This window comes from Pan paniscus, chromosome 18 (assembly GCF_029289425.2).
Source record: "Pan paniscus chromosome 18, NHGRI_mPanPan1-v2.0_pri, whole genome shotgun sequence".
NCBI classification, from domain to species: Eukaryota; Metazoa; Chordata; class Mammalia; order Primates; family Hominidae; genus Pan; species Pan paniscus.
Genome location: NC_073267.2, coordinates 20,529,799 through 20,547,652, shown reverse-complemented (window position 1 = coordinate 20,547,652; position 17,854 = coordinate 20,529,799). Strand labels below are relative to the sequence as shown.

The 17,854-nt window shown below is 45.6% G+C and overlaps 1 protein-coding gene across 6 annotated transcripts in view; it reads right to left on the bottom strand.

Moving 5' to 3' along the window:
* Positions 1-14,769: 14,769 nt before the first annotated feature.
* SYT17 (synaptotagmin 17) overlaps positions 14,770-17,854 on the bottom strand; it is a 99,928-nt gene continuing 96,843 nt past the window's right edge. For all 6 annotated transcript variants that reach the window (XM_034939957.3, XM_003830565.7, XM_008956018.5 and 3 more), the window contains one exon: positions 14,770-16,225. In XM_034939957.3, coding sequence (XP_034795848.1) covers positions 16,029-16,225 — 197 coding nt within the window. In that variant the 3' untranslated portion in view covers positions 14,770-16,028. The remainder of the gene's footprint in view (positions 16,226-17,854) is intronic.

Here is a 17,854-nt window from a genome sequence, read left to right as displayed (position 1 = left end):
GAGGGGACAGACATTCAAACCATAGCAATGTCTCTCTGGGTGTGGACACATTAAGTGGGAAGGAGAAGAGTGGTCCAAAGCAGGCCACTAGAAATCCTTCTAAAAAGTGGAGAATCCTTTGATTTGGCAAATAAACCTCCTAAATTATCTGTGTTGTATTTTGATGCCTGAAGGTTTTTATAAATCAGTTCATGTACCCTCTCTGAATGGAGACACACAAGATATTTGTTACTTGCTCAAACACAAGTATGGTCAATGGGCCAGCAGCACGGGGATCTCCTGGTAGCACATTAGAAATGCAGAATCTCAGGCCCCCCAAGACCTGCTGAATCAATTCTGCATCCCAGGTGGGTTGTGTGTATATTAAAGTTTATGAAACACTGCTCTGGACAGGGTAGGGAACTTTTTCTATAAAGAACCAGACAGGCCAGGCACAGTGGCTTATGCTTATATTCTAGCACTTTGGGATGCTGAGGTGGGAGGATTGCTTGAGGCCAGGAGTTTGAGGCCATCCTGGGCAACATGGTGAGACCCCATCTCTACTTAAAAAATAAAGTCTTAGCCAGGTGTGGTGGTGCACACCTGTAGTCCCAGCTACTTGGGAGGCTGAGGCAGGGGGTTCGCTTGGGCCCAGGAGTTTGAGGCTGCAGTGAGCCAAGATGGTGTCTGCACTTTAGTCTGGGTGACAGTGAGACTCTGTCAAAAAAAAAAAAAAGAGGTAGACAGTAAATATTTTAGGACTTGTGGGCTACACAGCCTCTGTCACAACTACTCAACTCTGCCAGAAATACAGGACTGGACCAGGCAGTGTGCCAATAAAACTTTATTTACAAAAATAGGCAAGGGGCCAGATTTGGCCCACGGGCTGTCACCTGCCAATCCCTGTTCTAGACCTCAAGCTTTCTGGCCAGAAAGTAAACAATTTCTTCACTTAACAAATATGATCTTTGCTGTCATTTGGAGGTTGTAGGCGTCTCTTTGTTACATCGTATATATTTTCTGGCTTCTTAAAGTTGTATTTATTGAGTGGTGGCCTATCTCTCCTCTCCCCCAATACATACACTGTGTTCATGGCATCTTGAAGTTCCATTAAGATTCTCCCTCTCTCTCTCTTTTATCTCTCTCCCTCTGTCTGTCTATCTATCTAATCTCTATCATCTATTTATCTGTCAATCATCTATCTCCCTTAATTTATTAGCTTTTAAAAAATGTTGTTTATCAATTAAACAAAGTCCCCTACCCCTTCACCACAATTATAAAAGAGGCAATAGATGCCAGTTCATTTCATGGCTTTCAATTCAGATGCATTGTTGTTCAGACTCCAGACCTGTTGCTGTGTGATTATATGCTGATTAGTTAACCCCTCTAATCCTCAGTTTTCTCAACTGCAAAATGGGAAGAAATCAATACTTCCCTCATACAAGTGGTTAGAAAAATGTTTGTCGCATGATAAGCATTCCATATATGTTAGCTACCTTTCGATCACTTTAGAACCTTCAAAAATACTGTATAGGAAAGTATCAAGTTGATGTGATGGTTGATTTTAGGTGTCAACTTGAGTGGATTGAGGGATGCCTCAATCCAGGAGGTAGCATTCTTTCTGAATGTGTCTGGGAGGGCATTGCCAGAGGAGATTGACGTGGGAGTTCGTGGACTGAGAGAGGGAGACTTGCTCTCAGTGTGGGAGGACACCACACAACTGGCAGGGAGCCAACTGGAAAAAGTGGTCAGAAGGAGGGGGACTGGTCCTCTCTCTGCTCTCCCTCTTCCTTCCAGAGTAGGACACTTTTTCTCTTTTTGCCTTTGGACATTGGATTCCAGGTTCAGCTTTAGGATTCTAGGGATTGCACCAGTGGCCTTTGGGGGCTCTTGAGTCTGACTGGAGGCTGCTCTGCTGGCTTCCCTGGTTATGAGGCTTTGGACTTGGACTGAGCCACACTCCAGCTTCTCTGGTTTTCCAGCTTGTAGTTGGCCTATCCTGAGACTTCACCTCTGTGACTGTGTTTGCCAACTCCTCCTCAGTAAATCCCCTTCCATCTATCCTACTGGCTGTCTGTCTGGAGAACCCTAATACAGATTTTGGTACCAGGAGGTAGTTCTAGAGAAACAATTTTTTTTTTTTTTTTTAGATGGAGTCTTATTCTGTTGCCCAGGCTGGAGTGCAATGGCGCAATCTCAGCTCACTGCAACCTCTGCCTCCCAGGTTCAAGCGATTCTCCTGCCGCAGCCTCCCGAGTAGCTGGGACTACAGGCGCCCGCCACCATGCCCAGCTGATTTTTTTTTGTATTTTTAGTAGAGATGGGGGTCTCACCATGCTGGGCAGGCTGGTCTCAAACTCCCGACCTCATGATCTGCCCGCCTCGGCCTCCCAAAGTGCTGGGATTACAGGCCTATGCCACCGCGCCCAACCATTTAGAGAAACAATTTTAAGAATGAAGTTCCTTACTTGGTTTTGGGGTTTCTGGAATTGGCTCTGTAATCTGATTAAACCCCAAAATGCTAAAGATTCTACTTCTCATAGTACGGAGAGCATTGATAGTCCATGGCATGAACTGTTAATAGAGATACACAAAATAAATGCACTTGATACTCCTAGTACACTGCTAAGAAGAAGCAAGGAACTTAGTGACCCTGTGCATGATACTTTTGAGCATCTGTAGAAAGCCAAGGCATAGAATGATGTGGGTTAGTTGCTCCTAACATCGGTAGACAAAGTGATGAAAGAAAAGAATGAGGACAGGGACTCAATTTCTCAGCTCTAGATGCACACAATTAGCCTGGAAGCTTCTAAGTGTGCCCTGAAGCAGAATCTTCTCTCCTGTATGGTCATAGGATTGAAAGTGCTGAAAATCAAACACAAGCCCTCATCTTCCAATTGGCTGACTTACAATGAAAGGTAAACTCAGCCCCTCAGGGTGTCTACCGTTAAGGTGAGGGTATTGATTGGGAAAGAATGGGCCCTGTAAGTTGGGAGGGATGTGTGGGAGGATTCTGAGGAGGCTGGGACACTGAACTTCTATTTTTTTTTTTTAAGAGACAGGATCTTGGACAGGCATGGTGGTTCACGCCTATTATAATCCCAGCACTTTGGGAGGCTGAGCGGGATGGATCACTGAAGGTCAGGAGTTTGAGACCAGCCTGGCCAACATGGTGAAACCCCATCTCTACTAAAAAATACAAAAATTGGCCTGGCAAGGTGGCTCACACCTGTAATCCCAGCACTTTGCAAGGCCAAGGTGGGTGGATCACAAGGTCAGGAGATGGAGACCATCCTGGCTAACACAGTGAAACCCCATCTCTACGAAAAATACAAGAAATTAGCCATGTGTGGTGGCTAGTGCCTGTAATCCCAGCTACTCGGGAGGCTGAGTCAGGAGAATGGCATGAACCTGAAAGGCGGAGCTTGCAGTGAGCTGAGATCGCGCCACTGAACTCCAGGCTGGGTGACAGAGCCAGACTCCGTCTCAAAAAAAACAAAACAAACAAACAAACAAAACACACCAAAATTAGCCAGGCATGGTGGCCAGCGCCTGTAATCTCAGCAACTCGGGAGGCTGAGGCAGGAGAATTGCTTGAGCCTGGGAGGCGGAGGTTGCAGAAAGCTGAGATGGCACCACTGCACTCCAGCCCGGATGACCCAGCAAGACTCCATCTCAAAAAGAGAGACAGGGTCTTGCTCTGTTGCTCAGGCTGGAATGCCATGGCACAATCATAGCTTACTGCACTGAGCTCTTAAATTCTGATGAGTCTTATTTCCCAAGTGAAGTGACCTCCCTGTCTGCAGTGGTATAGGTCTTATACCACTTATAGGTTTTATAAGTTAATCCCCCTTGTCTAGGGGGATTAAACCCTGCATTGCTTGAGGAAACAGAAGCGGCCTCCTCCGAGGCAGTTGCCAGGCAAGACAATGCTGATTCTCCTCTGGACCTAGCTCCACCACCCCTTTTTACTTCTAGACCTATAACCTGTCTCTAATCCCAGCAGGCCCATAAAAGTGAGGCACAAAGTGTGACCCATGAGAAGGTAGGCTACACACCAAGAGAACTACATGAGTTTTCTAATTTATACACACAGAAATCTGGAGAACATGTGTGGGAAAGAATATTCAGGGTGTGGGATAATGGTGGAAGGAACAGAAAGTTAGATCAGGCCAAATTTACTAACACAGGCTCACTAAGCAGAGAGTCTGCATTATTGTTGCAGCTTGGGGAGTTAGAAAAGATGTTAATAGTTTGATTCCTTGACTGGTTGGCTGAAACATGGATCAAAAGATGGCCCACCATGATGGAGCTGGAGATGCCTGATCTCCCCTGGTTTAATGCAAGAAGAGATTTAAAGGTTTAGGGAGATTGGGATGATAGAGTAGATTTGTCACACGCTCACACTGGGAGGGACCAGAAAATATGCCTTTGACTAATGCTTGAGAAATAGATTTGTGAGGGGAACACTAGCATCCTTGAAGAGCTCTGTAATTGTTCTTCTCTGTAGGCCAGACCTTACAGTGGGAACTGCAGTCACTCAACTGGAAAACTTAAATGCAATGGGAATAATTGATTCCGGGGTGGCAGGAGCCAAGTGGCAGCACTAACCATCAAAGGCAAGATAGGCGTGGTTACCATAATGGATCACAAAGGCAAAGCAACAACCAGAAGAGTTGGCCTCCTGTTGACTTATGGCACTGGCTAATTAATCATGGTGTTCCTGTTGGCATTGGTTAATTAATCATGGTGATCCTAGAAGTGAAATAGATGGGAAGCCTACCACATTCTTTTATTTGTTTAATTATTTTTATTTTTAAAATTTTAATTTTTTTAGCTATTAAAAAATTTTTTTAAGAGACAGGATCTTGTTTTATCATCCACGCTGGGGTGCAGTGGTACAATCACAGTTCACTGCAGCCTTGATCTCCTGGGCTCAAGTGAGCCTCCCTCCTCAGCCTCCCAAGTAGCTAGTACTACAGATGTGTGTCACCTTGTCTGGCCCTGGAAGTCTACTACATTCTTACTTGATCTGTGTAAGCAGAAAACTTTCAGTTCAAGTGAACAAAAGTAATTTAAATCATAAAAACAGAGAATCATGGTCCCTCAATCATTTTCCAGACTTGAGTTAGCCTACAGACCCCAGAACCCCTTGAAAGAAGGGGAGGCTGAGTCTCCCTGAGGAAGGACCCTGGTACACTACTGAAGATTTATGCTGTTAATCTTTTCCCCATCCTTCCCCAAAGGGACCTATGGCCTTTTACCATAGGTAACTGTGCACTGGGGAAAGGGAAATAATCAGACCTTTGGGGACTACAATACTGGCTCTAACTGACATTGATTCCAGGAGACCCAAAAAGGGCACTGTGGCCCTCCAGTCAAAGTAAGGGCTTTTGGAGGTGTCAAAGAAAAATAAAATCTAAGGACCCCAAACTCACTATGCCAAAGAGAAAAGTTAAGCTTGGGAATTGAGTAATGCAAAAACTGCCTTTCTTTTGTTCCTAACCAGATAGCTATAACTTCACATGCTTATTTTATCTTATGTAAAATGTAGATCTACTGAGTGTGAGATGAATACATAATTGACTTTTCCCCTCACTCATTCCTTTTCACATGTAAAATGTGGATTCACTGAGCACTGGTCAGAGCCTCACAAGAATGTGACCACTCCCTTCACTGTGTATCTTCCCCCTCCTTGTTTCTTTCCTCCTTCCCCTCCTGCCCCCTCTTTTCCCTTTAAATATTGAAGTCCTCAAAATTGTCTTGGGAAAAAGCACAGGCTGTAGATTCCACTCTAACTTGTGTCTCTTTTTTCCAGACTCATCCTCAACCTTAGCAAAATAAACCTCTAAATTGATTGAGACCTGTCTCACACACTTTTTGGTTTACAGAGGTCAGGTGATTAGTGGAGCTTTAGCTCAGGTCCAACTGACAGTGGGTCCAGTGGGTCCTGGAACCCATCCCATGGTTATTAAACATTCCCTAGTTCCAGAATGCTTAATTGAAATAGACATACTTAGCAGCTGGCAGAATCCCCACATGGACCCCCTAACTTGTGGAGAGAGGACTATTATGGAAAGGCCAAATGGAAGCCATTGAGCTGCCTCTATACAGAAAAATAGTAAATCAAAAACAATATTGCATCCTTGGAGAGACTGCAGAGATTAGTGCCATCATCAAGGACTTGAAAGACACAGGGGTGGTGATTCTCCATTCTGTGTTCAGTTTGGATGGAGAACACATCTCCATTCAACTCTCTTATTTGGCTGGTGCAGAAGACAGATGGATCTTGGAGAATGACAGTAGATTATCATAAGCTTAAGCAACTGGTGACTCCAATTGCAGCTGCTGTACCAGATGTGGCTTCATTGCTTGAGCAAATTAACACATCTCCTGGTACCTAGTATGCAACTATTGACCTGACAAATGCATTTTTTACCATATCCGTCCATAGGATCCACTGTAGTTTGCTTTCAGCTGACAAGGCCGGCAATATAGCTTTACTGCCCTCCCTCAGGGATACATCAGTTCTCCAGCCCTATATCATAATTTTGTTTGCAGGTATTTTGACTGCCTTTCCCTTTTACAAAGTATCACATTGGTCCATTACATTGATGACATTATGCTGATTGGACATAGTGAGAAGTAGCGACCACTCTGAACTTATTGGTAAGATATTTGTATGACAGTGGGTGGAATATAAATTCAACTAAAATTCAAGGAACTTCTACATCAGTGAAATTTCTAGGAATCCTGTGGTGAGGGGCCTGTTGAGATACTTCTTCTAAGGTAAAGGATAAATTGTTGCATTTGGCCTTTTCTACAACCAAGAAATAGGCATGATGCCTTGTGGGCCTATTTGGATTTTGGAGGCAACACACTCCTCATTTGGTTGTGTTACTCTGGCCCATTCACTGAGTGACCCAAAAAGCCATTGATTCTAAGTGGGGCTCAAAACAGGAGAAGGCTTGGTAACAGGTCCAGACTCCTGTTAAAGCTGCTCTGCCACTTGGGTCTTACGATCCAGCAGATCTAGTGGTGCCTAAGGTGTCAGTGGCAGATGGGGATGCTGTTTGGAGTTTGGAGCAAGGCCGTGCATCATCCACAGATAACTCCTCTCCTGTTGAGAGATGGCTCTTGGCGTGATACTTGGCCTTAGTAGAAACTGAACGCTTGACTATGGGTCACCAAGCTCTCATGCCACTAGAGCTGCCCATCATGAATTAGGTGTTATCTGATCCACCAAACCATAAAGTTGGACATGCACAGCAGCACTCCCTCATCAAATGGAAGTGGTATGTATGTGACCAGGCCTAAGCAGGTCCTGAAGGCACAAGTACCTTACAAGAAGAAGTGGACCAGATGCCCATGCTCCCCACTCCTGCTACACTATCTTCTCTCTCCCAGCCTGCACCTTTGGGCTCATGGGGAGTACCCTATGATCAGATGACAAGAAAAGAGAAGATTGGGGTCTGGTTTACAGATATTTCTGCATAATATGCAGGCATCACCCAGAAGTGGACAGCTGCAGCAGTACAGTCAGTTTCTGGGACATTTCTGATGGATAATGGTGAAGGGACATCTTCTCAATTGGCACAACCTTGGGCAGTGCACCTGGTTGTGCACTTTGCTTGGAAGGAGAAGTGGCCAGACATGGGACTATATATTATTCATGGGCTACAGCCAATGGTTTGGCTGAATAGTCAGGAACTTGGAAAGAACATGACTGGAAAATTGGTAACAAATAAATTTAGGAATGAGGTATGTGAATAGACCTCTCCGAGTGGGCAAAAAATGTGAGACTATTTGTGTCCCAGCTGAATACTTACCAAAGGGTGGCCTCAGCAGAGGAGGATTTTAATAATCATGTCAATAGGATGACCTGTTCTGTGAATACCAGGCAGCCTCTTTCCCCAGCCACCCCATCGTTGCCCAATGGGCTCATGAACAAAGTGGCCATGGTGGCAGGGATGGAGGTTATACATGGATTCAGCAACATGGACTTCCACTCACCAAGGCTGACCTGGCTACAGTGGCCACTGCTGAGTCCTCAATCAGCCAGCAGCAGAACCCAGCACTGAGCACCCAATATGGCATCATTCCTTGGGGTGATCAGCTAACTACCTGGTGGCAGTTTGATTATATTGGACCACTTCCATCATCGAAGAGGCAGCAATTTGTCCTTATTGGAATAGACACTGACTCTGAATATGGATTTGCCTTCCTTCCACGCAATGCTTCTGACAAAACTACCATGCGTGGACTTACAGAATGCTTTGTCCACCATCATGGTATTCCACACAACATTGCTTCTGACCAAGGAACTCACTTTACACCCAAAGAAGTGTGGTAGTGGGCTCATGCTCATGGAATTCACTGATCTTACCATCTTCTCTACCATCCTGAAGCAGCTGGCTTGATGGAACAGTGGAATGGTCTTTTGAAATCACAGCCAGCTAGTTAACAATACTTTATAGGGGTGGGGCAAGGTTCTCCAGAAGGCTGTATATACTCTGAATCAGATATGGTGTTGTTTCTCTGGTAGCTAGTATTCACGGGTCCAGGAATCAAGGAGTGAGCATAGGAATAGCTCCACTCACTATTACTCCTACTGACCCACTAGCAGTTTTTTGTGTGTGTGTGTTTTGCTTCCTGTTCCATGATATTATGTTCTGCTGCCCTAGAGATCTTAGTTGCAGAGGGAAGAATGCTTCTACCAGGAAACACAATAGTGATTCTATTGACCTGAAAGTTAAGACTGCCACCTGGCCACTTTGGGCTGCTCATGCCTCTGAGTCTACAGGCTAAGATGGGAGTTATGGTGTTGGGTAGGGTGATTGATCTGGACTACCAAGGGGAAACTGGATACTACTCTACAATGGAGAAAAGGGAAAATATGTCTGGCACACAGGAGGATCCCATAGAGTGTCTTGTTAATGCCTTGGAATCAAGGATGATGGGAAACTACAATAACCCAATCTAGGCAGAACTATGAATGGCCCAGACCCTTCAGAAATGAAAGTTTGGGTCACCCTGCTCCATTAAAAACCATGAGCAGGCTGAGAGCAGTGGCTCACACCTATAACCCAGCACTTTGGGAGGCTGAGGTGGAAGGATTGCTTGAGTCTAGGAGTTCAAGACCAGCCTGGGCAACACAGGGAGACCCTGTCTCTATAAAAACAAAACAAAAACAAAAACAAAAAAATCATGACCAGCTGAGGTGTTTGCTGAAAGCAAAGGGAATACAGATTGGGTAGTAGAAGGTAGTTATGAACAATCAACTATGACCTGCACCAGTTACAGAAATGATGATTATAATTATATGAGCCTTTTTCTCCCTACTTGGTTAAGAAACCATTATATATACAGGGCATCTCTCAATCCCTTGTGCATATATATACATATATTAAGCAAATATCTTTGTTTTCTCTTCTGCCTTATTCTTTTATCATGTAACATAAGATTTATCAACTATATTTTTATTTATTTATTTTTGAGACAGAGTCTCGCTCTGTTGCCCAGGCTGGAGCACAGTGGCACCATCTCGGCTCATTGCAACCTCCACCTCCCGGGTTCAAGCAATTCTCCTGCCTCAGCCTCCCAAGTAGCTGGGACTACAGGGATGCGCCACCATGCCTGGCTAACTTTTGTATTTTTTAATAGAGACAGGGCTTCGCTATGTTGGCCGGGCTGGTCTCGAACTCCTGGCCTCAAGTGATCAGCCCACCTCAGCCTCCCAAAGTGCTGGGATCACAGGCGTGAGCCACCACACCCAGCTAGATTTATTAACTTTATATCAGCATTTAAGCATTGTTAATTTTACATCCTGGTATTTCAGTTATGGAATATTAGGAGAAGAGTAAACATCACTCAAGAACTTTACCTCCTCTTCTGGGGACGGGGTTCACACATTTTTGGTTGTACTTTGGATAGCTGTATCATGTTATGTGGAATTATGACGTTGTAATTGTCTTTATGTGGAGATTAAGTATGGTTTAAGGAGACATGCAGGAGTACCAGGTTGACAAGGTGTAGGCTTATGATGGTTAATTTTAGGTGTCATCTTGACTGGATTGAGGATTCCTAGACGGCTGGGGAAGCCTTGTTTCTGGGCATGTCTTGCAGGGGTCGTTTACAGAGGAGATTGATGTGTGAGTCAGTGGTCTGAGAGAGGGAGACACCTTCAGTGTGGTGGATGCCATCCAGTTGGCTGGTGGTCTGGCTGGAACAAAAGGGCAGAAAGGGGATTGGCCCTTTCTGATCTCTCTCTCCTTTCCAGAGTGGGACAGTTTCCCTCTTTTTGCCTTTAAAGGAACATCAGACTCCAGGTTCTTCGGTTTTTGGACTCCAGGACTTGTACCAGCATCCTTCAGGGGCCTCTTGGGTCTAACTGGGGACTGCACTCTTGGTTTCCCTGGTTATGAGGCTTTGGATTTGGACTGAGCCACACTCCCAGCTTTGAGCCACGCTCCCAGTTCTCCAGTTCTCCAGCTTGCAGTTGGCCTATCCTGAGATTTCTCTGCCTCTGTGATCATGTGAGGCAATCCCCCCTAATTAAATCCCCTTCCATATTTCCTACTGGTACTGTCTCTCCGACAGCCCTGACTAATACAGTTAGGTAGTAAAAGAATGACCCAAAGGACCGCTGCTGCCAACCTGTAGGGCATTGCCATCCAGTCTTTTTTCTAGGCCTAAGTTTTCAGTTTTTACCTACAAACATCCCAGAGTTATTTTTAAATGGCATTTTTGATCATAAAAAGGGCAGATATCCCACTGCCAGTGGATGACAGTCCACCCAGAAAGGAAAAGAAAGGAATTTTCTTGCAGTGATTCCCAGCTTTCTGGGAGCGAAATATCAGTACCCAGGAAATAGCTATTCCTGACGCCCTGGGACCCATCCTATGTGAGCAGAGCTGGGCAGGGGTCATTAGCTTCTGCCAAGTCCAAGGTGTGGGCTGGAATCCTGGGATGCCCTGGAGTCAGCCGTGAGCTCCGAGTCACTGCCAAGGAGGGAAAGGGGGATGTTGCTTCACCCAAGAAGATGAGCAGACTCTTGGATGGTCCTGGGAAAGTAGAAGTGGGTTTAAAAATCCCCAACCCAGCTTTTTTCCTTTGAACTCAAGTTCCCATTCCAAAGAGGGTGTTTAAGTGGTCTGTGTATCTCTTTTCCCACCTCCTACCTGAAGAGGAGGAGGATGCCAATTTAAACGAGTGGGCAGCCCACAACAGGGCACCTTGGGCACAGGTTTCTACAGAAACTCAGTCCTTCCTTCACCTTTCAACACATCCCTCTCGTCTCCTGACGAGCTCTGTTCCTGGAGATGTGAAAGGCTCTGATCTGTCCACCACTGTTACCTCTGATCATCCAGCAAGCACTGCCTGATGTGTGCTAGCACTCATCACCATCACGCAGTGTGCCAAGGGTTATGGTAAAACTTTGCAGGCAAAACAACAACAACAACAACAAAACAACAACACAACTAAACAAACAAACTCTCTGCAGGCATTTTCCCAGCTAATTAACCCTAAGGGGTAACAACCGTCACCCTATTTCCGGACATGGTGGTGTGTGCCTGTAGTTCCAGCTACTTGGGGAGCTGAGGCAGGAGGATTGATTGAGCCCAGGAGTTCGAGACCAGATTGGGTAACATAGTGAGATCCTGTCTCAAAATTTAAAAAAAAAGAATTGTCATCCTATTTTTAGATGACACAGCCCAGTGGAGTGTTTAGCTACACTGGCTCTGACTTAGTTTGCTAGGGCTGCCTTAATAAAGTGCCACAGACTGGGGCTTAAACAACAGAAATTCATTGTCTCACAGTTCTGGAGGCTGGAAGTCTGAGATTGAGGTGTCAACAGGGTTGGTTCCTTCTGAGGGCTGTGAGAGATTTGTTCCAGTCCTCTCTCCTTGGCTTGTAGATGGCTTTCTTCTCCCTGTCTCTTCACATCTTCTTCCCTCTGTGTCTGTCTCTGCATTCAAATTTCCTCTTCTTTTTTCTTTCTTTTTTTGAGACGGAGTCTCACTCTGTTACCCAGGCTGTCACGATCTCAGCTCACTGCAACATTTGCCTCCTGGGTTCAAGTGATTCTCCTGCCTCAGCCTCCCAAATAGCTGGGATTACTAGCATGTGCCACCATGCCTGGATAATTTTTTGTATTTTTAGTAAAGTTGGGTTTCACCATGTTGGCCAGGCTGGTCTCGAACTCCTGACCTCAAGTGATCTTCCTGCCTTGGCCTCCCAAAATGCTGGGATTACAGGCATGAGCCATTGTGTCTGGCCAAATTTCCTCTTCTTATAAGGACTCCAGTCATATCAGATGAGGGCTCACCTCATGACCTCACTTCAACCTGATCACCTTTGTAAAGACCCTCTCTCCAAATAAGGCCACAGTCTGAGGTTAGGACTCCAGCAAATCACCAACCCATAACAGGGTAGGCAGCTGGGCCTGGGCTGGCTTTTTATCTCTATTGCAGTGACCTGACACTTAAACTTATTAAATCTTGACTTCCAGCTGGGCGCAGTGGCTCATGCCTGTAATTTCAGCACTTATGGGAGGCCGAGGCAGAAGGATCACTTGAGCCCAGCAATTCAAGGCCAGCCTGTACAATATAATGAGAGCTCATCGCTACAAAAAAATTAAGAAGTTAGCCAGGCCTATGATCCCAGCTACTTGGGGGGCTGAGATGGGAGGATTGCTTGAGCCCAGTGCTGTGAGCCGTGATCCCACCACTGCACTCCAACCTGGGAGACGGAGCAATTTTTTGCCTCAAAAAAAAAAAAAAAAAATCTTGGCCTCCCCATTTGTAAAAGGAGATTAACATCTCTTCTACACCCCTGAAGGTTGCTGCATGAGGCTTAAATGTGATGTTTGGCACCTCGTGTGGTGCTAGTCAGCCCTCTTGTTATTACTAATGAAGGTGTCTAATGCTGGGGATGCCCTGCCTCATATCCCTCAGTCCACCTGGCTCCCCTGTGCCTGTAGGGAGCTGTGTTGTACACATACACAGCTGACCTCATCAAGCACATGTGCCTCTTCCTCTGCCCAGAGATTTCTCTGGTGTTATGGGAGCTCATACAGACCACACTGGAAAATTCTGAAGTGCCAAACATTTAATGCTTTCAGGGCAGCCCTCAAGCCATGAGGAGGGACAAGCATCAGTAATTAAATACTCCAGCTTCTGCATAATGATAATTCTTTAGTGTTTTCTACAGGGGTCCTCAGTATGACTGAGCTCACAGTACTAATTCATGAAGACTTTTGCTTTTCTCCTTTCCCTTATTCTTCACTTATGCTTTCTGGGGTCGTCTGCACCCAAGTCCTCATGTCAAGGTCTGTTTTTGAGGCACCCTAAGACAACAAGGAAATTGAGGCTTAGAAGACTTACGTGGTTTGTGCCCCAGTACACAGTTAAGGAGTGGTGGGCCTGGGATTTGAACTATGGTTTCTTGGGCCCAAAGCCCTTGGGCCTCATCACCAATGACTCCACCTCTAGTTCTAAGTGCTTATTATGTACCTGTCTTCACTCATTTTGTTTGTTCTTTTATGCTTTTATCTTCTACTGTAAACCACAGTAATGAAGCCATTTCATAGAGAAGGAAAACACTTCTCCTTTTCTTTTCTGAGAACTTAACTGATATGGTTTGGATGTTGTTTCCCCTCCAAATCTCATGTTGAAATGTGATCTCCAATGTTGGAGGTGGGGCCTGGTGGAAGGTATTTGGGTAATGGGGGTGGATCCCTCATGAACGGCTTGGTGATGAGTGAGTTCTCACTCTATTAGAGCTGGTTGTTTAAATGAGCCTGGCACCTCCTTCTCTTCCTCTCTCACTTCCTCTCTTGCCATGTGACACGCCTGTTCACCCTTTGCCCTCTACCATGATTGTAAGCTTCCTGAGGCCTCAACAGAAGCCACACAGATGCCAGCACTATGCTTCCTGTATAGCCTGCAGAACCATGAGCCAAATAAACCTCTTTATAAGTTACCCAGTCTCAGGTACTCCTTTACAGCAATGCAAAATGGATGAATACATCAACCTAACCCAGCCTTCCTGTTTCTCCCCCTTGACCTCCACAACACTTCCACTCCAGAATGGGAGACACCATGAGGTTCTCTCTGCAATACCCAATGTAGCCTGAGGGGTGAAGCCATTTTAGCCCATGGAGCAGCTACCTGGGTCATGCCCTTAGCAGGGCTTGGCCAATAAAATGCTAAATAAGCCGTGAATCTTGCCCTGAGGAAGTGAAAAGTTTTATATAGAAGAGCAAAACTGGAATAATTGGCATTAGTACACTGCTCAAGTCCGACAGACATATTGCAAATACTCAACATTCTTGACCCCCAAAATTTATCAGTATAATAAATATCATTGTTTTGAGGCTGGGTGCAGTGGCTCATGCCTGTAATTCCAGCACTTTGGGAGGATGAGGCTGAGGCTGAGGCAGGTGGATCACTTGAGGCCAGGAGTTCAATTCCAGCCTGGCCAACATGGTGAAACTCTGTCTCTACTAAAAATACAAAAATTAGCCAGGCGTGGTGGTGCACACCTGTAATCCCAGCCACTCGGGAGGCTGAGGCAGGAGAATTGCTTGAATGCAGGAGGCAGAGGTTGCAGTGAGCAGAGACTGCACCACTACCCTCCAGCCTGGACAACAGAGTGAGACTTTGTCTCAAAAAAAAAAAAAATCATTGTTTTGACTTGTTCAGTATGGTTTGTTACACAGCAGTACTAGCTGCAATGCCCTCCCACCTTCTATGTCCTGTGTTCATGAAGAAAAAGATAACTCGAATGCATGGCACAAATAAATAATCTTTAATTTCAATAAATAGCTCCCCATCACACCAGACATTATGCTGTGGAAAAAGATATAGAAGCATCCAACAGAGAGAGAGGAAAGGGAGAGAGAGAAAGAGAGAGAGAGAGAGAGATCTATTCTAACTACACTAATTCCTTAGCACGAGAGACGTGACATTCGTTCACAGACAAACACAGAAAGATCCTCAGAGTGTGATTAAGGAAGAAGATCATCATGGATGGGGTGTGATGGCCATTTTAATCCATGTATCAGGTCTTTGTATGTCTTTCGTGGGTCACAATCACCAGGATTCGGTCAAAAAATGTTACTTTTGCTCTATCATATCCTATTTACTTTACACACACACACACACACACACACACACACACACACACACTACTGTTATCCAAAGTGGGATCTCTGACAGACAGGAGGACACTGGTTGGACTCTCACTGGACAGGAGAGGCAGAGAGAAGGCAGTGCTCAGGGCTGAGGTCCTGGCCCATCGCCATGCTCTCCAAGAGGACACATAAGCACACACGTGTTCGCCTGTGAGGGCACATGCACGAGGACATACACATAAATACCCACAGGGAGTTCCCTGGGATGAGCTAACACAAGGACAATTCCGTTAAGCCAGGAGAGGCTTCTGACACTGGAATAGTTTTGGTTGCCATTTGGTTTCTCCAAATGGTCCATAATCTAGTTATCACATTTACTAAGGAGAAGACAAAGATACTTACACCTTTGGAGAAAGGTATCAGGTTTGAAGAACCCCAGGGAACAGCAGCCTGTTCAGAAGTTACCCAGTGGGTGTGTGTTTTGGGAGTGGGGGGTGTTCAAGTCTCCCACACACTGGCCAAATTCTTGGTAAATTTAGTCTTGATGGAGGTTGGCACCCTTTGGGAGGTCCTTTCTCTGGCCTGAGGGTTGAAAGTGCATTTTGGGGCAGGAGTATTGACAAGAGCAGGCACTGCCAATAAGTCCCACGGCAGAGCCCACTGAGCTTGTGATCTATGGATGGGGCTTCCGGAAAGTTCCTAGGCCTCACTCACTGAGGGTGGCCATTTTGTGATCAATAGTCAGCTTCCTCTCAGTTCTGAGAGGATTTGGGGTGTCTGTGTGTCTGTGTGTGTGGACGTGTGTAGACATGTTGCGAGTGTGTATGCAGGTGTGGATGTAATAGTATGTGACACATTTTTTTCCGTCTTTTTTTTTTTTTAAAACAAATGAAAGCTGCCTTCCCTGCAGCCCTCAGGTCACCTCCAGGGAGGCAGGAGACACGCGGTCACACTCAGCTCGGGACCTCAGGCTATGCCACTGCTCCACGGCTGTGCGGTGCGTGTTGAGCATGCGCCTCCAGTGGTTGGTCTCAGAGGGGCCTGAAGAGTACTGGCCAATGACGATCCTCCCGATGAAGTCGTTGCTGCTCTTCATGTTGTGGCCGAAAACTAGGGAGCCAGAGAGTCGAGGGCAGGAGGGAGGCAAGAGGAAGGAGGGGAACAGAACAGGAAGGCAGGGAGAAGACAAGAGGCCATTAATCTACACATTTGTCAACTGCAAACATGGGGGTCATCGTTTAGGGCACGCTGTCTTTTTCCTTTTCTTGGTGAGAACTCCAACTCCCTCATCTCATCCTCCTGTGAGTCTCTGCAACAGCTGCACCTGGTTTCCTGCCATCCCATGCCAGCCAGATTCTTACCTCTCAGCCTTGGCATTGGCTGTTCCTTCTGCCAGATAGCTGCACCGCCTGCAATATGCAGCCTTAAACGTATGTCCCACGGCATCACCACACTGCATATAGAGCTCCGTAAGTGGACAGTTCTAGTGGAACAGTGAGCCTGTCAATGTAGTCCAGTTGAGCGATTAAACAAGGGTTTCTCAATCATGGAACTGTTGACATTATGGGCGGGATAATCCTTTGCCGTAACTGTCCTGTGGATTGTAGGATGTTTAGCAGCATTCCTGGTACCTACGTACTAGAAGCTGGTAGCAGCTCTCTCTACAGCTGTGACAACCCAAAATGTCTTCGGACATGGCCAAATGTCCCCTGTGGAGGCCAATGCATCCCAAATGGGAACCACTAGGTTAAGCCATGGGCCATGGGACCAAATATCCTGGCGGTGAATCCTGGCTGTATCATTTGACCAAGCTCTGTGACTCCGAGGCAGGCGAAGTAACCTCTCTGAGCCTCAGTTTCTTTATTAGTTAAACAGGAATTTTAGTAGTGCTTCTCTCTAGGTCAATGTGCAATTTCTATGAAATAATGTGTGTAAAGCTCTCAGCACACAGTGCCAAGCAAGTGGTAAGAGCTCAACAAATGTTATACTGCTATTTTGATCCTAAATTTCTGTCTGTTGACCTTTTATAAAAGAGACTTCATGTTTCCTCTGTTCCATCAAATGGTGGAAATTTTCTGAGCGTAATGGCTACGGCAACTTCTTCCACCCCTTGTTGTGCTGCATGTCTCTTTGAAAGGCTTCTCTGTTAATCCCAACTTCAGCTTAATTTGTGTCTTTCAAGCCTAATGAGATGGTTAACTTGATTTATCTTCCCGGCCAAGTTCCGCCTAATTCTTGATCTGTGTGTGGGTAGTCCAGGCATGCCACCTCACTAATGGGAAAGCAGGCTATGCCTGTGTTATAAATGAAGGGCTACAGAATGGGAAATATCACAGATTCACCCAGCGTGAGCCGAGCAAAGGCAGGCTAGATCCCAGGAGGGATGCTGAATATCATATAAACCAACTAAAATATGCTGCCAAAAACAGAGCTTGAATGCTAATGAGCCTCTGTTCTCCCCTGTGGGTTTCACACCACGAATTCCAAATGATGAAAATGAGGGAGAAAAAAGAAAAATGGAAAAATAAAAACAAAAACTCCATCCATCGTCCAAAAGCCAAAAAGACTTAGGGAAAACTAGGCTACGTGAAATACTATGTCATCTTCAGCAAGAGGGATGGGTACCTGTCAGCTCTGTGGAGAAAAATTAGACCATGTATATTTTTTGTACATTTGGTAACATGCTCAGTATGCATAGGTGGACCTCATTTACATGCAAATTACTTACAAAGAGAAATA